The sequence below is a fragment of the Physella acuta genome, unplaced genomic scaffold (genome assembly GCF_028476545.2).
Source record: "Physella acuta isolate Inbredline_101_S28 unplaced genomic scaffold, ASM2847654v3 ptg000544l, whole genome shotgun sequence".
Taxonomy (NCBI): domain Eukaryota; kingdom Metazoa; phylum Mollusca; class Gastropoda; family Physidae; genus Physella; species Physella acuta.
Genome location: NW_026732063.1, coordinates 155410 through 182845, shown reverse-complemented (window position 1 = coordinate 182845; position 27436 = coordinate 155410). Strand labels below are relative to the sequence as shown.

At 41.5% G+C, this 27436-nt stretch overlaps 2 protein-coding genes across 2 annotated transcripts; both read left to right on the top strand.

Annotated features, from left to right (window-relative positions):
* LOC131946071 (myb-like protein V) lies at positions 1-26581 on the top strand. Its single transcript, XM_059306712.1, has 12 exons — positions 1-153; positions 523-591; positions 1390-1473; positions 2043-2117; positions 2571-2692; positions 3094-3179; positions 3540-3640; positions 4237-4395; positions 5635-5701; positions 5827-5933; positions 24349-24408; positions 26183-26581. The coding sequence occupies exons 1-12, from the start codon at positions 1-3 to the stop codon at positions 26579-26581; spliced, it is 1482 nt and encodes a 493-aa protein (XP_059162695.1).
* On the top strand, positions 26578-27114 carry LOC131946070 (uncharacterized). Its single transcript, XM_059306711.1, has one exon. The coding sequence runs from the start codon at positions 26578-26580 to the stop codon at positions 27112-27114; it is 537 nt and encodes a 178-aa protein (XP_059162694.1).
* Positions 27115-27436: the final 322 nt, after the last annotated feature.

The following is a 27436-nucleotide window of genomic DNA, read 5'->3' as shown; positions in this document are numbered from 1 at the left end:
ATGGCCATGAACTACATTGGGAGTGTGTCCATCCTTGACAGAGGAGACGCCCCAGCCCAGGCAGTGATTGACCGTAATGCCCGCTCATTGGCTCAAAGGATATGTGATGAAACTAAAGATGAGCTAAACAAAGTCATGACTAGAGTCCATAGCGTGAGTTTTGTTTCTAATTTCTAGAGACCTTAGCCAAAAATTTGTTTTTCAGGATCATTTTAAATTTACATATGAAAAACACATTTTAAATTTTAGTATCTGTTATTTTCAAAATAGGTGTATTGTTTTTTACAGATTGACCTTGACCAATTAAAAATCACTTCTTTTGGTGCATTTTTTAGTACTCTAAGAATATAGTTATGTTTTACTAGTGGATAGTCACTCCAATATCTAGCTTCCAAATAATAGGTAGTTCAGTCACTCCAATATCTAGCTAGAAACCGAAAAAATTCATTGATAAATTTTTTTGGCAAGTCTTTAATGAAATGTAATTTTTTTCTGTTAACCTTACTTATTTTTCTTTTACAGATTTATGGGGCTATGGACACGGTAGATGATAGATATACCATCACATCCATGGAATATGTCAATGATCTGGTTGGTTTTGGCTAAAATAACATTACACTGTTCTGTAATTATATACAAAATAACACAGTTGGTTTTATAAAATATTCTGTATTTTGTTTTAAATACGTTTTTTATATTTATTATGTCATAATTTATGGCACTGAAGCAATTTATTTTCAACTTTTTATATTTTTAGTCTGAACTGGAATCAATTCTGAAAGACGAGATTAAAAAAAGACAGGTAATGAGCCTGATGCCTACACAAATAATTTACACAAAATTTAAACTGCACTTTACCCGTTACTGTTGCTGGTTTTTAGTTTTATTAATCATCACCAACATCAAGCTAACATCAATTGTCCTTCTAAATTCCATTTCCAGTTCTTCTCATTGCTTTAGCCTCCAGCTATTTCTTTTAAGTTAATTTAAGATTTCCTAGATGGGATTAAAAAGAAATGTGTTGATTCTGTTTGTATTTTTTAAAGATACACCCTAAAATAAACATCACCTGTCATTTTTTTAAGTTAATGTTGTGATTGTGTGTCACTGTAGCTTAGCAGATTCCACATCCTTAACTTACTTTTTATGTTAATGCTTCAAAGTTATCAATTTAAAAAAAGAGCTCATGTACTACATTATATGTTGAAGATATAAATTAATTCCTCACTAATATTCTTAAAAGTTATATGGTCACATCATTAGGAAAAATTAGTATTAGTTTGTAAGCTCTTATCTGAAGAACTAGAAGTTGAGTGACTAAATACTGTATTAAATGAGGCCAACTTTTGTAAGACCAAAGCTGAAGAGCTCTAATAATTTCTCATCCAGTACCAGCAACAGGTGACAATTTTTATCGTGGGCTACTCGGAGACCTGCCAGCAGAAACTCCGGCTCCTGCAGCAAGTGAACCAGGTAACTAGCGCCCGATAGTGGACAGTTGAGGGTTTATTTTTAGATTCTAGCACCTGATAGTGGACAGTTGAGGGTTTATTTTTAGATCCTAGTGCCCCACGGTGGATAGTTGAGGGTTTATTTTTAGATTCTAGCACCTGATAGTGGACAGTTGAGGGTTTATTTTTAGATCCTAGTGCCCCACGGTGGATAGTTGAGGGTTTATTTTTAACTCTAGGTTAAGGTTTGTAAGATCAATGGTGACAAAAATATGTGGAGGTTTGAGAATTTTCTGAGTGCTGATTTCAACATTTTTAAAATACTGTTTGACAAAAAGTCAGCTATTTTTGGGATCACTAGGTTATCTGCACAGTTTGTTTGCTAGCTATAATAAATGTTTAACATCCTCCCATGAGCAAAATAAAATAATTTTGTAATAAAGTGTGAGGTGTAGCATGTAACCAACAATAGTTTGATGTTAAAATCTATACATTTATTACAAACTTCCACACTCTATGCCTTGAGTTTAGACAAAGTTTAAAGTTTGATTGAATGTTAATCCAATGGCATTAAATTTGTGCCTCTTATAGTTTTTCACAGAGAACTCAAAAAATATAGATGAAGAAGATTGGTTTCCCACAACCCCTGATATGGATCTGGAAGAGGTTTGTTCAAATTATGCACAGTTAAATTTTTTAATTAAATAGGTACATTTGTTGTTTTTAACGCACTGATTTGTCTTATTTGTCTTTTAAAATTGTAAAACAAATTATCTTTCTTCAAATTAAAAATTAAATTAGCCTTTATTATTTACCCACTATTTGTATCATTTGCCCAATATTTGTATTAAGTAGTGTAATAGTGTATCTGTTAATTTTTTTCATAACTAATATTGTATGATAGTTGTACCTGGTTGAAATTATGCATTTTGTAAAGTTCCCAAACACGAGTAGAGAACATCCAGATATACTCTACTCCACCTGTCATATGAACCATTAAAGCTATTGTTTTATTACAAGATCTAATTACTTTACATGCAACCTACACAGTTGAAGACTTTTTGAACTGTATCCACCAATCCTAAAAACTATGAAAATGACTGTTTAAAAACTTAACAGGCCAGCAACACGGTTGAAGACACATTGAGCCACGCTCATGAGTTGTCCAGAAAACTGGCAGAGTTGAACAGAGAGATGGTCAGCTACATGGCATCTTCTATTGAGAAGAAAGCTAGCAACAAGTGAGTTTTGGTAGAGGGAAAAATCTGGCAACAAGTGAGTTTTGGTTGTGGGAAAAATCTGGCAACAAGTGAGTTTTGGTTGTGGGAAGAATCTGGCAACATTTGAGTTTTTTGTAGAGGGAAAAATCTGGTAACAAGTGAGTTTTGGTTGAGGGAAAAATCTGACAATAATTGAGTTTTATATAAGAAAAAAATCTGGCAAATTTAATTGACTTGGGATTGCTAAGTTTTTGAAGTTGTCAGATGTTGAATTAAAATGTAACTGGCAAAAAATAAGTTACAGTTTTAAAAGGTGAAAAATCCTGCAATAGTTTAGGATGTCTTCAATATTGACATTTATCTGGAGTACTAAAAAAAATCTTTGCAAATGAAAACTGAATCTATAAATGTATTTGTTTAAGGGGAAGAAAGAAAATAGAAAGAGCCTTGCAACAAGCAAGGGAAGAAGTTAGTGGCCTGAATGAGAAGCTAACAGCGCTGCAGAAAGGTAATCATTGCATACAAGTCTACATCCTGATTGGCTCTGTTTTACACAGGCTGGTCAAGGGAGGGAATGATTGGAGTGTAGTTGATTGGTTGAAATTTGCTGCTTAAAAATAAGTTTAATCTGGAAATACAATTTTGTTTTTTTTAGTAATGTTGTGCTATATATCAACATTTTTCTTTTGTCACTCTCAATGGCAGGACTAGGGTTATGTCTAAGACAAATGTTATGCCAAGGCTAACAATATTAGATACAATATAGGTTTGATACATTCTATTAGTGTTTGTTTTTAAAAGTACCATGTACAAGATTTTGTCTGAATTCATTAAAAAAATTTGAATTGTCTGTTTTGTTATTGTATAGATTTAGATGAAAAAGATGAAAAAGTTCACAACTTTTTGAAACAAATGGAGTCTAAAAATCTGGAGGTCCAAAAGTACAGAACAGCTGCAGAACTAGCCAAGGTAATAATTTATGTCTCAAGTAATTATGTCTCAAGTCATTAATGAAGTCTCAAATCTTTCAAGCAATTGTGTTTAAACCAGTATCAACTGGAAATTAAGTTCTGTCAAAATTCTTCCCTTGTTAAAACATGTTTTTTAAAAATAAACTTTCAAATTTGACTGACTCATGACAATTATTAGCAATATCTAGGTGATTGTCTAATTAAACAAAGGGAGTTTAGAAAGATAACAAGGTTGTCTTCTCTTGTTTGCTGGCTATGACAAGTAGAAGAAAACACAATGACATCTTGTACTGATTCAACATTTTGTGGTTTTTCTTTTAGCATACTTCATTTTAAGGAATAGCAAGAATGGTTTTAACTTTCTACGTTTATTTTTATTTTGTAGTTGATAATGGAATGTCGTCAATACGAATTATTTAAAATACAATTATTATAATAAAAGATAAATCAGCCCAATTGGAATTTATGTTAATGGAGTCAATAAAAATTTTCTAATAAAAGTATTCGTCATGTGTTGAGCCCCCCTTATAAATTTGTAACTACAAAGGTTTTTTAAAAAATGTGATTTAACCTGGAATGTACCAAAACAAATAGACAGCCACTGATGAACTGGATGCATTGCGTAAAGAAATCCAGCAGAAAGATGCCAAAATAATTTCCCAGCGCCAGCAGCTGGCCAAGCAGGAAGTGGAACTGACTCAGGTGAACCACATCAAGGAGAAGACAGACCTGAGCTTGACAGAAGAGTTTCAGGTGATCAGACTAAGGACACCATTTTTTGAACTGACCATGACTCACAAGTTTTGGCTTGGCTGGCATCGCTACTAATACTAATTGGACGAAGCCCTAATTATTGGTAGTAGATGGGTTTATGTTATTTTTTGCTTCATTAATTGTTTAAAAAATTGTTTGAATGCCATATCAGGTGAAGTGAAATAAAAAAAATTTAACGATTTATCTTTTTTAACCAGCTTTTCTCAATAAATTATTTTAGTTTTAACTCAAGTTTTCAATAGCATATTAACATTTTTAGAACATTTTTAAAATTAATTAATGCATACATATTAATGAAGACTAATTGCTTTCTTAATTAAAAAAAATGGTTTTCAATTTAACCTTGGTCTGAAATGTTGATTGGATTAATGTATAATTATTGTTTAGCTTCTATACTCAACTGTTCAATAAAAATTTCAATTTAAGCTTTGGATATTAGGTAAGATTTTAAGCTTTGTTAAATTTAGACACTTTGTTTTGGTTTGCAGTTTTCAAATGTACCCAGTGAAAAAGTTGGATTTTTGTTGAAGCTTTCTATTTTTTTTATTTTGCCCAATCATATTCATTTTATTTTAGTTTTTATGGTTTTTTGTTTCATAATTTGTTTTGTAATATTTTTCCATCATTTTGTATTCCTAATTTTTGTTTTATACATTTCAAGTTCCAGTTTATTTAATTAAAAGTTTTACTTTTATATTTTGGAAAATAGTGCATTTTTGCTCAAGAATCAATTCAAAATGTTTTTTTTTCTAATTAATTTATTACATCTTATGATTATACTTAAAACTTGTTCATGTGTTATGATTTTGTGCTAATTATAAAAGAGCCTTTCTTTCTATTTGTATTTTCAGTTATTTTTTTTTTCAAACTGTAACTCCTACTTTGTTTTATTTTTTATCTTGCTTGATGTTGAAAAAAAAATTATTTGCTTATTAATTGTGACACAATGTGTTTATCAGAGTTTGTAAAGATCACCTTCTATTACTGTTGTATAATTTGTATGGATTGAATGTTGATTTACCTGTGTTTATTCAAATATTAATTTTCTGTCACAATTATTGTGACAGAATAAGTAGACCAAATAACAAATGTTACCTAAAAGTTTACATTTTACACAGTCAACTAAAATATTAATAACTTATTATCTAATTATTTACATTGCTGTAAATTAAATGAAAATGCTGAGAATAATTCTATTTTAATATATTTTTTCTGTAGCAAAAGATTACCATCCTTCAAAAAGAACTAGACGATCAAAAGAAAACCAATGAAGAAATTAAAAAAGGTAGGGTCAAACATCTATTTAAGATTTTACAGAACAATTTTTAAAAAATTGTCTCAAATGCCAAAAAAAATATGGTTGTTAAAATGTGTTGAAGATTTCGACATTTTTTTCTCTGTCACTGCCAGAAATGACTCGGCTGTTGGACAACCAGATGCAAGCCTTACATGAGACCCACAGGCAGGAGATGGAGGAACTCAGGCACCAACATGAGACGGAGGCTATGAAGCTACAGGTAAATAATGGGGTGGGGGGTCGGGGATCAGAGGTCAGAGAGGGGTCAGGTCCCCACATTACAAGTTAAAGGGGTCAAATCCACACATTACAAGTAAAAGGGGTCAGGTCCCCACATTACAAGTAAAAGGGGTCAGATCCCCACATTACAAGTAAAAGGGGTCAGATCCCCACATTACAAGTTAAAGGGGTCAGATCCACACATTACAAGTAAAAGGGGTCAGATCCCCACATTACAAGTTAAAGGGGTCAGATCCACACATTACAAGTAAAAGGGGTCAGATCCACACATTACAAGTTAAAGGGGTCAGATCCCCACATTACAAGTAAAAGGGGTCAGATCCCCACATTACAAGTTAAAGGGGTCAGATCCCCATATTATATGAGTTAAAAGCAGGCAATAGAGAAACCAGTATGAGGAGTCAGTTATAGGCAGATAACATTGGTTGGTGTTATCATGGGGTCATTGGTTGGGTTCATATACGGGGTCATTGGTTGGGCTCATATATCATGGGGTCATTGGTTAGGTTCATATATCATGGGGTCATTGGTTGAGTTCATATATGGGGTCATTGGTTGAGTTCATATATTGGGTCATTGGTTGAGTTCATATATGGGGTCATTGGTTGAGTTCATATATGGGGTCATTGGTTGAGTTCATATATTGGGTCATTGGTTGGGCTCGTATTTCATGGGGTTTGAGTGTCCAGCAAACTCTAACTACATTGATTGGGTAGGATAAACTTTGTGCCTTGCGAGTTCATTTCTTATGCACTGTTCAAATAATTAGGTGAACTCTACTTCACCACTGTTCCTTCAATTAATTTTTTTTCTTTCAATAATGAATTTTCATTTTTGTTTTACAAATAATACCGTGAATACCCCATCATGCCTGGCTTTATACATTAACTCTTTCATGGTCTCAAATTGAAACCAGCGCTATGTAATTGTGTATTATTAGTTACATCCATGTTGTAACACATCACTCCCACCTTAATACTAACACACTTTTTCTTGTCTGTCAATTTTTTTCAATTCTTGCACTCCCCTCCCCCTCCTCCCACAAACACACCCTAGCTTTTAACATTTTTAGTCATCTATTAACACTTAACTTTATCTATTTATTTATTTATCCCTTCATCCTCAATGTTGTTTTTATTTCCCTTCCCTGTTGTTGTCCCTGTTTATATGGTCCAATTCTTCAGATTTACTCTGTTAAACTGAAACAATAAAACACCACCCATTTGTATGGTCCCATTCTTCAGGCTTGCTTTGTTAAACTAAAACAATAACACAATAAAACACCATCCATTGACAAAACCCAAAGAATTGGAAAGTTAAAAATACATGTAAGGGAAGTAACCACGAGAAAGTATAAATTGCAATAAATATCACGATTACCGTTCGTAGCTGCTGTTGACGTGGTTTGTGGCAGTGAGGGGAGGGTTGGTGGTGAGAACATTGGGTAAAACACCAAACCCCTGGAGTAATGGATTGTTGATTTTATCGGTTTAATTATTTGGTGAATTTATTGGTGACTTTTATTGGCGAATTTATGGGTGAAGTTATGGTTGAATTTTTGTATGAAAATTGTTGTTTGATGAATTATAGGCATTTGGATTGGACTCAAGTTATTTCAACATTAAAAGAATGGAGTAAGACAAGGGATGCGGGGGGGGGGGGGGGGGGGGCGGATGGGGGGGATATGTTGTTGCACCCTACATCAGCTGATAGACTATATATGGGTACCCATCTATGCTTGCGCTACTTATAGTAAAGCTACTTACACTACCTGTCTAATAGGCTACATGTAGCTACATACCCAGCCACCTGTAGCTACCCTATACTACCTGTCTAATAGGCTACCTGTAGCCACAGACCTAGCAACCTGTAGCCACAGACCTAGCAACCTGTAGCCACAGAACCAGCTACCTGTAGCTACCCTACACTACATGTAGCCACAGAACCAGCCACCTGTAGCCACAGAACCAGCCACCTGTAGCCACAGAACCAGTCACCTGTAGCCACAGAACCAGCCACCTGTAGCCACAGAACCAGCTACCTGTAGCCACAGAACCAGCCACCTGTAGCCACAGAACTAGCCACCTGTAGCCACAGAACCAGCTACCTGTAGCTACCCTACACTACATGTAGCCACAGAACCAGCTACCTGTAGCCACAGAACCAGCTACCTGTAGCCACAGAACCAGCTACCTGTAGCCACAGAACCAGCCACCTGTAGCCACAGAACCAGCCACCTGTAGCCACAGAACCAGCCACCTGTAGCCACAGAACCAGCTACCTGTAGCTACCCTACACTACATGTAGCCACAGAACCAGCCACCTGTAGCCACAGAACCAGCCACCTGTAGCCACAGAACCAGCTACCTGTAGCTACCCTACACTACATGTAGCCACAGAACCAGCCACCTTTAGCCACAGAACCAGCTACCTGTAGCCACAGAACCAGCCACCTGTAGCCACAGAACCAGCCACCTGTAGCCACAGAACCAGCCACCTGTAGCCACAGAACCAGCCACCTGTAGCCACAGAACCAGCCACCTTTAGCCACAGAACCAGCTACCTGTAGCCACAGAACCAGCCACCTGTAGCCACAGAACCAGCCACCTTTGGCCACAGAACCAGCTACCTGTAGCCACAGAACCAGCCACCTGTAGCCACAGAACCAGCTACCTGTAGCCACAGAACCAGCCACCTGTAGCCACAGAACCAGCTACCTGTAGCCACAGAACCAGCCACCTATAGCCACAGAACCAGCCACATGTAGCTACCCTACTATACCTGTCTAATAGGCTACCTTTAGCCACAGAACCAGCTACCTGTAGCCACAGAACCAGCTACCTGTAGCCACCCGTCCTGTCCAATAGGCTACCTTTAGCCACAGAACCAGCCACCTGTAGCCACAGAACCAGCTACCTGTAGCCACAGAACCAGCCACCTGTAGACACAGAACCAGCTACCTGTAGCCACAGAACCAGCCACCTGTAGACACAGAACCAGCTACCTGTAGCCACAGAACCAGCCACCTGTAGCTACCCTACTATACCTGTCTAATAGGCTACCTGTAGCCACAGAACCAGCCACCTGTAGCCACATAACCAGCCACCTGTAGCCACAGAACCAGCCACCTGTAGCCACAGAACCAGCCACCTGTAGCCACAGAACCAGCCACCTGTAGCCACATAACCAGCCACCTGTAGCCACAGAACCAGCTACCTGTAGCCACAGAACCAGCTACCTGTAGCCACCCTACCCTACCTGTCCAATAGGCTACCTTTAGCCACAGAACCAGCTACCTGTAGCCACAGAACCAGCTACCTGTAGCCACAGAACCAGCCACCTGTAGCCACAGAACCAGCTACCTGTAGCCACAGAACCAGCTACCTGTAGCCACAGAACCAGCCACCTGTAGCCACAGAACCAGCTACCTGTAGCTACAGAACCAGCCACCTATAGCTACCCTACTATACCTGTCTAATAGGCTACCTGTAGCCACAGAACCAGCCACCTGTAGCCACATAACCAGCCACCTGTAGCCACAGAACCAGCCACCTGTAGACACAGAACCAGCTACCTGTAGCCACAGAACCAGCCACCTGTAGCTACCCTACTATACCTGTCTAATAGGCTACCTGTAGCCACAGAACCAGCCACCTGTAGCCACATAACCAGCCACCTGTAGCCACAGAACCAGCCACCTGTAGCCACAGAACCAGCTACCTGTAGCCACAGAACCAGCCACCTGTAGCCACATAACCAGCCACCTGTAGCCACAGAACCAGCTACCTGTAGCCACAGAACCAGCTACCTGTAGCCACCCTACCCTACCTGTCCAATAGGCTACCTTTAGCCACAGAACCAGCTACCTGTAGCCACAGAACCAGCTACCTGTAGCCACAGAACCAGCCACCTGTAGCCACAGAACCAGCTACCTGTAGCCACAGAACCAGCTACCTGTAGCCACAGAACCAGCCACCTGTAGCCACAGAACCAGCTACCTGTAGCCACAGAACCAGCCACCTGTAGCCACATAACCAGCCACCTGTAGCCACAGAACCAGCTACCTGTAGCCACAGAACCAGCTACCTGTAGCCACAGAACCAGCTACCTGTAGCCACCCTACCTGTCCAATAGGCTACCTTTAGCCACAGAACCAGCCACCTGTAGCCACAGAACCAGCTACCTGTAGCCACAGAACTAGCCACCTGTAGCCACAGAACCAGCTACCTGTAGCCACAGAACGAGCTACCTGTAGCCACAGAACCAGCCACCTGTAGACACAGAACCAGCTACCTGTAGCCACAGAACCAGCCACCTTTAGCCACAGAACCAGCTACCTGTAGCCACAGAACCAGCCACCTGTAGCCACAGAACCAGCCACCTGTAGCCACAGAACCAGCCACCTGTAGCCACACAACCAGCCACCTGTAGCCACAGAACCAGCTACCTGTAGCCACCCTACCCTACCAAACACCCAGCGACTATTAGCCCACGAGCGTCGCGACGATCGCCCGGTAACCAATGACAACCGCCCCGCTTGGAGGAAGTCGACTGCGCGCGCCGGTGGCTTAGTAAAAAGTACTAAAACATTCACGCTTAACTGGCGCAAGTTACATTACGTTTAACAGGTTTTTAGATCACTTGTGCCAACTTGTATTGATCACAACCCCCCCCCCCCCCCCCCCCCCCCCCGTAAACTTAAATCACTCTGCCACTCTGTTCGTTTAATTTCCAGCGATCAAATTAGGATTAAAATAAATGTACCATACACTACAAATAATTTCACGCGGTTGGGCAAGAGCCTCGTTTGAAGAGGCAGGTTTCTGGTTCAAGAGCTGACGTGTTCTCTTGGATTGATCCAGTTCTAAGGGGATCTACGGTGTCTTTGTTATGGCTTTAGTGGGTACTCAATTAAATTCAACAATTAGATTAGTAGAGTGGGCTTTTGTGGGCACTCAATTAAATTCAACAATTAGATTAGTAGAGTGGGCTTTTGTGGGCACTCAATTAAATTTAACAATTAGATTAGTAGAGTGGGCTTTTGTGGGCACTCAATTAAATTCAACAATTAGATAAGAAGAGTGGGCTTTTGTGGGCACTCAATTAAATTCAACAATTAGATTAGTAGAGTGGGCTTTTGTGGGCACTCAATTAAATTCAACAATTAGATTAGTAGAGTGGGCTTTTGTGGGCACTCAATTAAATTCAACAATTAGATTAGTAGAGTGGGCTTTTGTGGGCACTCAATTAAATTCAACAATTAGATTAGTAGAGTGGGCTTTTGTGGACACTCAATTAAATTCAACAATTAGATTAGTAGAGTGGGCTTTTGTGGGCACTCAATTAAATTCAACAATTAGATTAGTAGAGTGGGCTTTTGTGGGCACTCAATTAAATTCAACAATTAGATTAGTAGAGTGGGCTTTTGTGGGCACTCAATTAAATTCAACAATTAGATTAGTAGAGTGGGCTGTAGTGGGCACTCAATTAAATTCAACAATTAGATTAGTAGAGTGGGCTTTAGTGGGCACTCAATTAAATTCAACAATTAGATTAGAAGAGTTGGCTTTTGTGGGCACTCAATTAAATTCAACAATTAGATTAGAAGAGTGGGCTTTAGTGGGCACTCAATTAAATTCAACAATTAGATTAGTAGAGTGGGCTTTAGTGGGCACTCAATTAAATTCAACAATTAGATTAGAAGAGTGGGCTTTTGTGGGTACTCAATTAAATTCAACAATTACATTAGTAGAGTGGGCTTTTGTGGGCACTCAATTAAATTCAACAATAAGATTAGTAGAGTGGGCTTTTGTGGGCACTCAATTAAATTCAACAATTAGATTAGTAGAGTGGGCTTTTGTGTGCACTCAATTAAATTCAACAATTAGATTAGTAGAGTGGGCTTTTGTGGGCACTCAATTAAATTCAACAATTAGATTAGTAGAGTGGGCTTTTGTGGGCACTCAATTAAATTCAACAATTAGATTAGAAGAGTGGGCTTTTGTGGGCACTCAATTAAATTCAACAATTAGATTAGTAGAGTGGGCTTTAGTGGGCACTTAATTAAATTCAACAATTAGATTAGTAGAGTGGGCTTTTGTGGGTACTCAATTAAATTCAACAATTAGATTAGTAGAGTGGGCTTTTGTGGGCACTCAATTAAATTCAACAATTAGATTAGAAGAGTGGGCTTTTGTGGGCACTCAATTAAATTCAACAATTAGATTAGAAGAGTGGGCTTTTGTGGGCACTCAATTAAATTCAACAATTAGATTAGTAGAGTGGGCTTTTGTGGGTACTCAATTAAATTCAACAATTAGATTAGTAGAGTGGGCTTTTGTGGGCACTCAATTAAATTCAACAATTAGATTAGAAGAGTGGGCTTTTGTGGGCACTCAATTAAATTCAACAATTAGATTAGAAGAGTGGGCTTTTGTGGGCACTCAATTAAATTCAACAATTAGATTAGTAGAGTGGGCTGTTGTGGGCACTCAATTAAATTCAACAATAAGATTAGTAGAGTGGGCTTTAGTGGGCACTCAATTAAATTCAACAATTAGATTAGTAGAGTGGGCTTTAGTGGGCACTCAATTAAATTCAACAATTAGATTAGTAGAGTGGACTTTTGTGGGCACTCAATTAAATTCAACAATTAGATTAGTAGAGTGGGCTTTAGTGGGCACTCAATTAAATTCAACAATTAGATTAGTAGAGTGGGCTTTTGTGGGCACTCAATTAAATTCAACAATTAGATTAGAAGAGTGGGCTTTTGTGGGCACTCAATTAAATTCAACAATTAGATTAGAAGAGTGGGCTTTAGTGGGCACTCAATTAAATTCAACAATTAGATTAGCAGAAAGGGCTTTAGTGGGCACTCAATTAAATTCAACAATTATATTAGTAGAGTGGGCTTTTGTGGGCACTCAATTAAATTCAACAATTAGATTAGAAGAGTGGGCTTTTGTGGGCACTCAATTAAATTCAACAATTAGATTAGTAGAGTGGGCTTTTGTGGGCACTCAATTAAATTCAACAATTAGATTAGTAGAGTGGGCTTTTGTGGGCACTCAATTAAATTCAACAATTAGATTAGAAGAGTGGGCTTTTGTGGGCACTCAATTAAATTCAACAATTAGATTAGTAGAGTGGGCTTTTGTGGGCACTCAATTAAATTCAACAATTAGATTAGTAGAGTGGGCTTTTGTGGGCACTCAATTAAATTCAACAATTAGATTAGTAGAGTGGGCTTTTGTGGGCACTCAATTAAATTCAACAATTAGATTAGTAGAGTGGGCTTTTGTGGGTACTCAATTAAATTCAACAATTAGATTAGTAGAGTGGGCTTTTGTGGGCACTCAATTAAATTCAACAATTAGATTAGTAGAGTGGGCTTTTGTGGGTACTCAATTAAATTCAACAATTAGATTAGAAGAGTGGGCTTTTAGCTTTAGGTAAACAGTGGGCTTTCTCTCCCCCCCCCCCCTCCCTAAGGTTGGTTCTGTACAGTTTGGCTAAATGGGTTCGGTACAAGTTAATCGGTTCTTCTCTATCTACCTGTGGGTCAAGTATTGAATTCAAGTACCCCCCTCCCCCTCCTCTCCCCAACCAACTGGATTGGAAGGGTGGTGAACTGTGTCAACTAACGTCACATAACGCTTTATTTATTATACGTAACATTATAATTTCTCTAGTTAGTAATGATATAACCACTGCAGGAAGGGGGAGGTGGGGGAGGGGGCGAATTTATTATTTGAACAGTCCAAGAGATATAATCAGCTCCGTGAGACGTTCAGTCATGCCCCCACCCCCCTCCTCCCCGTATAGCTTTCAGTGCCTCCCCCAGCCCGCCTTACACATAGTGCCCTTCTTAACCTGTCCTGTTTATTTACCCCCCCCCCCCCCCCCACCCCACCCCACCCCAGACGTCCTACCTTTCATGTGCTACCTACAGTTGATAGACCCGCTGGGGGACGTTGTAAAGATTAGCCAACTGTCGTCAAATTAAAATTTCAATGCCGCCAAAGTTCCGCTCTGAGCTAACTTCTAACAATGTGCCACCATGACTACACCCCCCCCCCCCCATCACCCCACCACACACCACCCCGCGTGACTTACAGAACTTAATGCTACCGTAGAAAAAATAATTCTGCTGGCACTAAGAAATACATTCCCAGTGATCTGGCATTCCGTCTCAAGCAGTGCATTCGATAACATACAGCCGGATTAAATTCCAGGGATTATCCATTGTGTCAACACCGCTTTGTTTGTATTCTTGGTTCGTCGTGGAGGTCTTCTATTGTTAGAAAATATTTTTGTTTGTAAATTTTGATTTGGTTAAAACTGTGTGAACGTCTAAAGTTTGAGCTGGTGGTGACAGAGTTCAAACTGTCGTGTTTGTAGATGGTGCTGTTGTGGGTTGGTTTACATCTCTAAAGGACTTTGATTTAATTATTGTCCCAAAGGTTTTTGACGCGTTTTACCCCCAGTTTTCCTTGTTTTTTTAAAAAGCTTTTTGTTTGTTGAACGTCTTGTAGTGCCCTATATCGTATGGAAGATTTGTGATTTGAAAAAAAGTGTATGCGTCATTATTTAATTAAATCTAACAATATAGAACATAAAGGGTTTTATTAATGCCATATAGGTACATAAAATAGTCATTGTAAAGTACGTGGTTCGATTCTACTTGTTCATTGCATTAAAGTATACAACCTATGACATACGTCTTTAAGTTTCGCAAGTTTCTTTTCATCCGTACGTCATACCAAACGTCCTCTTCTTCACAGCACTAAAATATAGATCTAAGTGTATCAACTAAAATGTCGTAACTTTCATTCAGTCAATACACTGTAGAACACGTCAGTTCACCTCAGGTCATTACACATGGTCTTTGAAAAAATCAGCTTTTGATTAGGTCAGTTCTTGATTGGGTCAGTTCTTAATCAGAGCAGTTCTTGATTTGGTCAGTTCTTGATCGGGTCAGTTCTTGATCGGGTCAGTTCTTGATCGGGTCAGTTCTTGATCGGGTCAGTTCTTGATCGGGTCAGTTCTTGATCGGGTCAGTTCTTGATCGGGTCAGTTCTTGATCGGGTCAGTTCTTGATCGGGTCAGTTCTTGATCAGAGCAGTTCAGGTCAGTTCTTGATCAGTTCATGATCAGTTCAGTTCTTGATCTGTTTGTTCTACCTGTGACCAGCAGTGTGTTACCTGATCACACGACGAATCCCTGTTCACGTGACCTAGATCAGCGATACGGTTGGCTGAACCGATGGCTTCCTATTTCAGCTTGCCTGACACCGGCCTGTGACAATGGAGCTCAGTCAAGTCGATCTTTTGTAGGGATTAACTCGATCGATTGGTTTGATTCCTTGTGGGATTTGGTTGAAGAACATACGGCTTTGTCTGGCTTAGTGCATTCTGAGCAGTCTATTTTTTTTTACTGCTAGTTGATAGTCTACGTCAGATAGGCAAAGGTCTGTTCCTGTCGGTTCTATATCTTGTATCTGTCTCTAAAGCCTAATACTTATATTACCGCCGTTCAGTCACATTATCTCCCTTCATTATTGCTGGAGTATGGGCCCCCCAACCTCAGCTCTCCAGTTCTCTGTCCTGTTGGAGTATGGGCCCCCAACTACATCTCTCCAGAGTTCTCTGTCCTGCTGGAGTATGGGCCACCAACCACAGCTCTCCAGAATCCTCTGTCCTGCTGGAGTATGGGCCCCCAACACCATCTCTCCAGAGTTCTCTGTCCTGCTGGAGTATGGGCCACCAACTACAGCTCTCCAGAGTTCTCTGTCCTGCTGGAGTATGGGCCACCAACTACAGCTCTCCAGAGTTCTCTGTCCTGCTGGAGTATGGGCCCCCAACCCCATCTCTCCAGAGTTCTCTGTCCTGCTGGAGTATGGGCCCCCAACTACAGCTCTCCAGAGTTCTCTGTCCTGCTGGAGTATGGGCCACCAACTACAGCTCTCCAGAGTTCTCTGTCCTGCTGGAGTATGGGCCCCCAACCCCATCTCTCCAGAGTTCTCTGTCCTGCTGGAGTATGGGCCCCCAACTACAGCTCTCTAGAGTTCTCTGTCCTGCTGGGGTATGGGCCGCCAACTACAGCTCTCCTGAATTCTCTGTCCTGCTGGAGTATGGGCCACCAACTACAGCTCTCCAGAGTTCTCTGTCCTGCTGGAGTATGGGCCACCAACTACAGCTCTCCAGAGTTCTCTGTCCTGCTGGAGTATGTGCCTCCAACTACATAGAGTTCTCTGTCCTGCTGGAGTATGGGCCCCCAACTACAGCTCTCCAGAGTTCTCTGTCCTGTGTGTGTGTATGTGGTGTATGTGTAATGTGTGGATCAGGGGTAGAATCTCATTGGCTGAATCACGTTTGAATCTCGTGAGCTGAATCTCGGGTGAATCTATGAATCCCACGTGAAAGTTGTTTGAACTAGTTTTATTTTTTTTTTACTGCTAGGACTGTGATTCCTGTTTGTGTGGGGTTTTATTGAGCGAGAAAGTGTTAGCTTTCCCGGCACTAAACTAAAAATAATCTGATGGCTCTGCTTTACGACACGGAGTCGGAAAATGTTTGTTGCTTCGTGTTTTTATTTAAAACCTGGTGGAGTTTTGTCACTTGACGTCAGGTCGTATTTCATAGTCAAGTAAAGGTGGTATTTTATTGTCAAATAAAGGTGGTATTTTATCGTCAAATAAAGGTGGTATTTTATTGTCAAATAAAGGTGGTATTTCATAGTCACATAAAGGTGGTATTTTATTGTGAAATAAAGGTGGTATTTCATAGTCACATAAAGGTGGTATTTTATCGTCAAATAAAGGTGCTATTTTATCGTCGAATAAAGGTGGTATTTTATTGTCAAATAAAGGTGGTATTTCATAGTCACATAAAGGTGGTATTTTATCGTCAAATAAAGGTGCTATTTTATCGTCGAATAAAGGTGGTATTTTATTGTCAAATAAAGGTGGTATTTCATAGTCACATAAAGGTGGTATTTTATCGTCAAATAAAGGTGGTATTTTATTGTCAAATACAGGTGGTATTTCATAGTCACATAAAGATGGTATTTCATAGTCAAATAAAGGTGGTATTTTATCATCAAATAAAGGTGGTATTTCATAGTCAAATAAAGGTGGTATTTTATCGTCAAATAAAGATGCCATTTCATGGTAAAACTTATGTGGTATTTTACTGTCATGCTGAGGTAGTATTTTATTGTCCCATCGAAAATCAACAACCAATATTGATCCACGCCTCACGAGTTCGACGGTCCATATATTCCAGTTTTTGGAGTTTTATTTCCCGATAAAAGCTCGATTAACTTTTTAAAATTGGTTAGCTTCCCTTTGATCTTTGTTGTCTTGCAAAAAAAGCCGATGAATTATTTATAGCATCCTTTCTCTGATCTATACACCATGTTGATCTATGCACCATGTTGATCTATCATCATCATCATCATCACTCCTTTATGGCCCCTGGGGAGCAAAGGGCAGCAACCACACATCTCCAGCGGACTCGGTTTTGGGCTGCTCCTCTAATCTGTGCCCATGAGAGCCCAGCTGTTTTTGCCTCTTCCTCAACCGTTCTCTTCCATGTTTTCTTTGGCCGGCCCACCCTCCTTTTCCCCTGGGGATTCCAGTCCAAAGAATGTTTTGCGATGTTTTCTTTTTCTTTTCTTAACGTGTGTCCGATCCATCCCCATTTTCGGGCCTTAATATCTTTCTCTATTGGCTGTTGCTTTAAAATTTGCCACAGGTCTTTGTTTGGATATTTTGTCTGGCCATCTTATTTTGAGTATATGTCGTAGGCATTTGTTTACGAACGCCTGTAGCCTATCAGTATTTGTCTTCGTAACCCTCCAGGTCTCCGAGCCATATAAACCATGTTGATCTATACACCATGTTGATCTATACACCACGTTGATCTATACACCATGTTGATCTATACACCATGTTGATCTATACACCATGTTGATCTCCATTCTGTGATCTATACAACAAGTTTATCTCCATTGTGATCTATACAACATGTTGATCTCCATTGTGATCTATACAACATGTTGAGTTGAGGCAGGCGATCAACTTCCTCTGGGCAGACGACGCGGCGGCCATCTTTAATTAGTGCAGTGAGTTAGTTGGTTGTCTAAACATTTTCCTTGGTTTGTGTAATTAGGTTTAGGTTAATTGGGGAAATTGCTGTTAACACTCAGTTATTTAGAGTTGGTCAGGCTATGTGGAGATGTGGTCAGGGTAATTTAGTGTTCTGCGAAATACAACATACATTCTCACATATACACATAATTAAAAGTTATACCCGTGAATATACTTTGGACTATAAGACTTTTAATCTCATCACCGGCAGGATGAAAGACAACACAGAACACCACCACATGAGTCTGCAGCTTAATTTATTCAAATTTTTCTCCATTCCCTCACAAGCACATAACTCACATTTTCGCCACTCAATTTTTTCATCATTTAGCTATCGAACGCTAAGTTCTGTATACGAAAACGGATCTGATTTAAGGGACAATTTTGAAGTTGTAAACACAAGTTATATGAAGCGTTCGTTCAACGACACATCAGCTTTATGACGCGTTCGTTCAACGAAACAAGTTCTAGGGTGCGTTCGTTCTATCACGCGGTGGCTCTCCTAAACAATTTTTCTCTGAAGCGTTCATTTGACGGGGTAGCCATGTATTTCCTTACGAACTGTTTAGTTCCTGCTTTGATCCACCACAGTAAGATTAAATCACTGAGTCCACATATCCTGCCCGTCTTGGGCTACCCTTTCATTCTGCTTGAGTTTTAATTACAGCTGTCCAATCAATGAGTTTTGTGTTGTCGGATTGACGAGAGATCGATATCGATTATGACTGAACTATTTACAAGAAAAATGTGTGGACGTGTGTTGTACAGCAGGTCGTTGTGGCTCCCCCAGCTGTGGTCTAGCTTTGTGGTCGTTAATTATCTGGTGCTGTCAAGTGGTGGAGTGTGGGGTGGTTAATTAAATTGGTTAAGTGTGGAGTGGTTAAAGTGGTTAACTTTCTGAGTTTAATGGAAGTGCTTTATGTTTATCACACATTTCGTATTTAGTTTACATTTTTTTGTGTAGTTGATGAAATTGTGTTGATATTATTTGTATGATCTGTTAAGTCATGCTGACCACTGGCCAGTTTAAAGATCTTTGGTTTGTTTGATCTGCCAGCCACGCTAATTGCTGGCCAGTTTAAAGATCTTTGGTTTGTTTGACCTGTTAGCAATGTGGATGTTTCTAGAAGTTTGCTAGTTCGGCACCAAACTCTGCCGGTGTAACAGTTGTATAGGGAACGTGTAGACAATTCTATCAAGTGTTTCATCAATGGCCCGAACATAGACGGAGCGAGAAGTTACTTGACCGTGGTTGGTGGTCAACCCAGCCCGCCATGACAACCCATTTGGTTCAGTACATGGACCTGAGGTTGGCCATAGACAACAACCCGCCGGCCTATGACCTCCGACCTGGGACTTTGGCACCCAGCCACCACAAATGTCGCTCACGACAAAAATACCGTCAGGTTGGTCTCAGATTCTCCTTGATATTTTTTCCTCGGTTGTTTCATAACTTGTCGATGTTTGCCTTCCTGCTTCTAACCTGGTGGCATTTTATTTCATTTATTTGATTCTGTTTTGTCAAATCTGACACCCACCCCCCCAACTTCCTACCTAACACCACCCCCCTTCCTTCCCCTCCCCCACAGCCCCCACCTCCGACCCTACTTAGTAAAATCTGCTTAGAATCAATAACACCACTTAGCTCTAAATTAAAGGTGAGTTTTTAAATGACACCCACCACACCACACAATGACATTTTGATTTATTTTATGTTGTCATTTATCAATTGTATCGGCAAATGACAATACACAAGGACCTAATCTACAATACATGACAGCTAAGTACGTGTCTATCTAAGACATATTTGTATATTCTACTTGACAGAAAAAAAATACGCCCTAAGAAAACTATTTCAACTAGACGCAACATGCCCCCCCCCCCTTGTTTAAACTATAGCCGGATGGAGTAGGGGTGGTAAGGGGGAATTGTTTCCTTCAAATATTTAGCATAAACGGTGTGTTTTTAATATATTAAAATGTATAACGTTTTTGTATAGCTAAGAGTTATATTAGAATAGACGTTTGAGTAATTTGGTGGTACCCACCCTCCACTAAACCCCTCACCCCCTGGAGCCCATTCTCACTTGGCTGACACCCAGGTTCCCACACACAGGTTCCCACACACAGGTTCCCACACACAGGTTCCCACACACAGGTTCCCACACACAGGTTCCCACACACAGGTTCCCACACACAGGTTCCCACACACAGGTTCCCACACACAGGTTCCCACACACAGGTTCCCACACACAGGTTCCCACACACAGGTTCCCACACACAGGTTCCCACACACAGGTTCCCACACACAGGTTCCCACACACAGGTTCCCACACACAGGTTCCCACACACAGGTTCCCACACACAGGTTCCCACACACAGGTTCCCACACACAGGTTCCCACACACAGGTTCCCACACACAGGTTCCCACACACAGGTTCCCACACACAGGTTCCCACACACAGGTTCCCACACACAGGTTCCCACACACAGGTTCCCACACACAGGTTCCCACACACAGGTTCCCACACACAGGTTCCCACACACAGGTTCCCACACACAGGTTCCCACACACAGGTTCCCACACACAGGTTCCCACACACAGGTTCCCACACACAGGTTCCCACACACAGGTTCCCACACACAGGTTCCCACACACAGGTTCCCACACACAGGGTCCCACACACAGGTTCCCACACACAGGTTCCCACACACAGGGTCCCACACACAGGGTCCCACACACAGGGTCCCACACACAGGTTCCCACACACAGGTTCCCACACACAGGTTCCCACACACAGGTTCCCACACACAGGTTCCCACACACAGGTTCCCACACACAGGTTCCCACACACAGGTTCCCACACACAGGTTCCCACACACAGGTTCCCACACACAGGTTCCCACACACAGGTTCCCACACACAGGTTCCCACACACAGGTTCCCACACACAGGTTCCCACACACAGGTTCCCACACACAGGTTCCCACACACAGGTTCCCACACACAGGTTCCCACACACAGGTTCCCACACACAGGTTCCCACACACAGGTTCCCACACACAGGTTCCCACACACAGGTTCCCACACACAGGTTCCCACACACAGGGTCCCACACACAGGTTCCCACACACAGGTTCCCACACACAGGTTCCCACACACAGGTTCCCACACACAGGTTCCCACACACAGGTTCCCACACACAGGGTCCCACACACAGGTTCCCACACACAGGTTCCCACCCCACCCCCTCTAACCCTGTGCTCAATATGTCCCAACAAATCTCTCACCCCACCCATTTTACCTCTCCACCCACTCTCACCCCTCTATTTTAACTCCACCCACTCCCCCTACTCTCATCCACCCACTCCCACCCTTTGCCCCACCCCAGTCACCCTCCGCTGTCACCCACCCACTACCTTCTCCTGTAACAAATTAACATAACTCCCCGACACCTTTATGACACCTGTTGACATACACCTAAACACCATTTCATCAACCCAAAAAAAATCCCGTCAAATATTTCATAACCTGTTAGTAGAGTGTTCGGCGGATAATGAGCTAGGGGAGGGTAGGGGGGGGGGCGAGATAGGCAAGAACCAGGTAAACGGCGGGGGGGGGGGTGTGCTGATCAAAGAAATTCAATATATTTAACCGGAAATCACCGCGTCACAGTTCGATATTCAAGTATCGATTTTAGTTTTACACAAAAAAAATATTTGCTCTAGTTGTTGGGAAAATTAAATCAGTTACATACGGAGACATACATGTTAATATATACATACTCTCACACTTTGTGAACTAGATACCCTATAGTTATGCACCGCATACACATACAAACATGTACCACATACACATACATAAATGTACAACATACATACATGTACCACATACATTTACCACATACATACATGTACCACATACATACATGTACCACATATATGTACCACATACATACATGTACCACATACAAGTACCACATACATACATGTACCACATACATACATGTACCACATACATACATGTACCACATACATGTACCATATACTTACATGTACCACATACATGTATCACATACATACACGTACTACATACATACATGTACCACATACACATACATACATGTACCACATACACATAGATACGTGTACCAGTACCAAGACTTAAACATATCATTGTTGTTATACTCATCACGTGATATTCACATAGGAAGACCTGGACCGACTGAACAACGATTTGGCGCGGTCCCAGCAGGATTTGATCTCACTTCAACAGGTGCCCGTTTACCTAGCTTACATCTGCCGGCTAATTTAGCTTACATCTGCCGGCTAATTTAGCTTACATCTGCCGGCTAATTTAGCTTACATCTGCCGGCTAATTTAGCTTTCTTGTGGCGGCTAATTTAGCTTACATGTTGATGGAGTTTAAATGTGCCGGCTTTGTTGCTTATTTGTGCCGGCTTTGTTGCCAACGCGAGTCGCTTTTTTATGCTTTCCGCATCACAATCACAGTAATCAAAATCATAAACTGCTTTTTTTTCTTTTTTAATATTTTGATTTTCTGCAGAAAAAAATAAAATAAAATAAATTATAGATAACGCCAGTCAGTTCAAGGGAAACAACTTAGCATAAAATTGTTTTAACACAGTTTTCGCAGTAGCTTTCCTTGACAGTTTTGTTTTGTATTTTTTTTAAAATTATTTTTACATTTTTTTTTATTAACTATTGTTGCAGTGTTCTTGTTTTCAAATAATGTCTGTATCTCCTAATAATTTTTAATTTTGCAGCTAATTAGGTTTGACTGCAGCACCATTAGCTTGTACAGCTAGTAGGTCTACAGCTAGTACAGCTAGTAGGTCTACAGCTAGTAGGTCTACAGCTAGTAGGTCTACAGCCAGTACAGCTAGTAGGTCTACAGCTAGTACAGCTAGTAGGTCTACAGCTAGTAGGTCTACAGCTAGTAGGTCTACAGCCAGTACAGCTAGTAGGTCTACAGCTAGTACAGCTAGTAGGTCTACAGCTAGTAGGTCTACAGCTAGTAGGTCTACAGCTAGTACAGCTAGTAGGTCTACAGCTAGTACAGCTAGTAGGTCTACAGCTAGTACAGCTAGTAGGTCTACAGCTAGTAGGTCTACAGCTAGTAGGTCTACAGCTAGTAGGTCTACAGCTAGTAGGTCTACAGCCAGTACAGCTAGTAGGTCTACAGCCAGTACAGCTAGTAGGTCTACAGCTAGTACAGCTAGTAGGTCTACAGCTAGTAGGTCTACAGCTAGTAGGTCTACAGCTAGTAGGTCTACAGCTAGTAGGTCTACAGCTAGTACAGCTAGCAGGTCTACAGCTAGTACAGCTAGTAGGTCTACAGCTAGTACAGCTAGTAGGCCTACAGCTAGTACAGCTAGTATGCCTACAGCTAGTACAGCTAGTAGGCCTACAGCTAGTATGTCTACAGCTAGTACAGCTAGTATGCCTACAGCTAGTATGCCTACAGCTAGTAGGCCTACAGCTAGCTCACCCAATACAAGTCTTTTGCTAGAATGAGCTCGCTGTTTAAATTATTTTTCCTCATCTGATAGGTTTGTTACTGAAGACAGCTATCTCTGGAGCCGCTTGTTTTAAACTGTCTAACAGCTGCCTAATCAAATGTTTAATATTTAATTTGATCTGAATTGTTTGACCTTTTATAACTAAACCTCCATTATCATTGTTTAATTAAGTACAGTTAAATGTTAATCATGAAACATCTAGTACTTCCTTATAAAGATGGAAGTAAACTTCGATTATGATTGTTTAATTACTCAATTTAATTTTATTCATGACACATTCAATGTTTTTACAAAATTAAAATTGTACTCAACTATCTGCTAGTTAAAACAAATGTAATTAGTGATTGATAGTCTGAAGTAGGTTTTGAAAATTCCACTGGAGTTTGCCATTTATTTGAATCTCAACCGCAAAAACAAATGACATGTGAGCGCTAGTTTTATTTATAGACACATTTAAATTTAAAAGAAAAATAAATTGATAGCCAGATCAGTCTAGAACATTGTGTAACGTTTAGCTATTTGGACATCGTGTGTTGAGAGACGAGTGAAGAGAAAATGTAATTATTGTGTACAAGATACAGAAGGTGATATCTTTCTACTGGACTCTACCGACATGTTTTGCCTTACGTTGTATACGTGTCTAGATTGACATGCGTTGTTCAACCTGTATGTATCTACATCTGTTCACTTATTTCTTGCAGGGTTTGCCTGAACCTGCAACAGGTCACGTGACTCTATCGGAGCCTGCGCTGGTCAGGGAGGTGAGTTGTTTGTTTTTAATTGTGCTAGAGTTACCCCCCTCTCAGGGAGGTGAGTTGTTTGTTTTTAATTGTGCTAGAGTTACCCCCCTCTCATCCTCTTCGGTCAGGGAGGTGAGTTGTTTTTAATTGTGCTAGAGTTACCCCCCTCTCAGGGAGGTGAGTTGTTTGTTTTTAATTGTGCTAGAGTTACACCCCCCCCCTCATCCTCTTCAGTCAGGGAGGTGAGTTGTTTTTAATTGTGCTAGAGTTACACCCCCCCCTCATCCTCTTCAGTCAGGAAGGTGAGTTGTTTTTAATTGTGCTAGAGTTACACCCCCCCCTCATCCTCTTCAGTCAGGGAGGTGAGTTGTTTTTAATTGTGCTAGAGTTACGCCCCCTCTCATCCTCTTCGGTCAGGGAGGTGAGTTGTTTTTAATTGTGCTAGAGTTACACCCCCCCCCCTCATCCTCTTCAGTCAGGGAGGTGAGTTGTTTTTAATTGTGCTAGAGTTACGCCCCCTCTCATCCTCTTCAGTCAGGGAGGTGAGTTAAGTAGTTAATTACAGTCACACCCCTATCCCCCCCCCCCCCCCCAGCCCACCACCCCATACTCTTAGGCAGGTGTGTTTGAAGTAGATATAAATAGAATTCACCTAGTTTTTTTTTTCAAATGTGTTTCACAGTGACAGTTTAAAAAATACAAACTAAAAGTTGAAAATAAAATCCCAGATGAATTATTTTAAAAATCAATGTTATAAAATGAGCAAACGGTATTTATTACATCAATCAACAATTTAAATTAAAGTTTGACTTTAGTAAAACAAAAAATGGTTGCCTCTATTCAGAGGCGTAGGGGGGGGGGGGGCGCCAAAATGGGTTGGAAAAATAGATTGAAAGCTTAAGGGGGGGGGTGCAAATAAAAAATTTGAAGGGGGGGGGGGTGCAAATCGAAAGTGTGTCCCCGGGCGCCGGAAAGGGTCGCTACGCCTCTGCCTCTATCATAAGTACTAGATTTAATTTGAGCAGCCACAGTTATACTCGCTGAATACACCAATCGATAGACCGATACGTTTGAAAACAGCCGGTGACGTCATGTTTGTTTACATTTTCCCGGTGAAAATGATCAAAAAAAAAATCTCATCTAATTTTGTTTTGGTACCAAAAATACTAAAAACACGAAATCTAAACAATCTTGAGCTAAGCCGGACAAACAGCAGACAATCATGTTTGAATAACCAGATAGTATTATATACAACTTGTTACAACATTTAAATGGGGAGTAGGGGCATATACGGCGTGGCAGTGACCCATAACAAGCCTGGGGTCACGTGAATATTTGATTGACCTCGGTTGTTATGGCACTTGTTTTTTTGTTGTCGATACACAACACTTGTATTCGTCTCTAGTTGATGTCACCCCACCCCACCCTAGATAGAGAACATACACCCCCATCTGCTTAGACCCCCACCCCAGATAGAGAATGTAATCACCCCCCATACCCCCTACCTCCCAGCGCCCCCCTCTCTACCCCCTACCCCCCCCCCCCCCCCCCCCAACGTGTGGAATCGAACTACGACTGTTACAGCCTTACTGGACCACGGTTCTCTCCGACTTTTCTTATCAAGTTTTTTATCATTCTAATTAATTAATCATTCTAATTAATTAACTGCTTTTTCTCTGTCCACAAAATTGGACTTTAGATAACAATGTTGTCCTATTGGACTAGAAAACTAGACTTGGATCACACTATTGTTTCCTTGTCTAGAAAACTAGACTTAGAAAACTAACTTTGACAGAATCGTAACCTAGCACCTGAAACAAGAACCCCGACAAAGAACCCCAAAAAAGGATTCCAAACCAAAAACCCTAACCATGAATCAAGAACCCCAACCAAGAACCCCGACCAAGAACCCCGACCAAGAACCCCGACCAAGAACCCCGACCAAGAACCCCGACCAAGAACCTCGACCATGAACCCCTACCAAGAACCCCGACCAAGAACCCCGACCAAGAACCTCGACCATGAACCCCTACCAAGAACCCCCACCATGAACCCCTACCAAGAACCCCGACCAAGAACCCCGACCAAGAACCCCGACCAAGAAACCCGACCAAGTACCCCGACCAAGAACCCCGACCAAGAACCCCGACCAAGAACCCCGACCAAGAACCCCGACCAAGAACCTCGACCATGAACCCCTACCATGAACCCCGACCAAGAACCCCGACCAAGAACCCCGACCAAGAACCCCGACCAAGAACCCCGACCAAGAACCTCGACCATGAACCCCTACCAAGAACCCCCACCATGAACCCCTACCAAGAACCCCGACCAAGAACCCCGACCAAGAACCCCGACCAAGAACCCCGACCAAGAACCCCGACCAAGAACCTCGACCATGAACCCCTACCAAGAACCCCCACCATGAACCCCTACCAAGAACCCCGACCAAGAACCCCGACCAAGAACCCCGACCAAGAAACCCGACCAAGTACCCCGACCAAGAACCCCGACCAAGAACCCCGACCAAGAACCCCGACCAAGAACCCCGACCAAGAACCCCGACCAAGAAACCCGACCAAGTACCCCGACCAAGAACCCCGACCAAGAACCCCGACCAAGAACCCCGACCATGAACCCCTACCAAGTACCCCGACCAAGAACCCCGACCAAGAACCCCGACCAAGAACCCCGACCAAGAACCCCGACCAAGAACCTCGACCATGAACCCCTACCAAGAACCCCCACCATGAACCCCTACCAAGAACCCCGACCAAGAACCCCGACCAAGAACCCCGACCAAGAACCCCGACCAAGAACCCCGACCAAGAACCTCGACCATGAACCCCCACCATGAACCCCTACCAAGAACCCCGACCAAGAACCCCGACCAAGAACCCCGACCAAGAACCCCGACCAAGAACCCCGACCAAGAACCTCGACCATGAACCCCCACCATGAACCCCTACCAAGAACCCCGACCAAGAACCCCTACCATGAACCCCCACCATGAACCCCCACCATGAACCCCGACCAAGAACCCCGACCA

Bases quoted from the DNA above. Each gene is read 5' to 3' on its own strand.
- LOC131946071 (XM_059306712.1), top strand. From the start codon at position 1: ATGGCCATGAACTACATTGGGAGTGTGTCCATCCTTGACAGAGGAGAC. The intron at 4,396-5,634 runs GTGATCAGACTA...TTTTTTCTGTAG, and splicing joins GCTTGACAGAAGAGTTTCAG to CAAAAGATTACCATCCTTCA. The intron at 5,702-5,826 runs GTAGGGTCAAAC...TGTCACTGCCAG, and splicing joins CAATGAAGAAATTAAAAAAG to AAATGACTCGGCTGTTGGAC.
- LOC131946070 (XM_059306711.1), top strand. From the start codon at position 26,578: ATGAACCCCTACCATGAACCCCGACCAAGAACCCCGACCAAGAACCCC.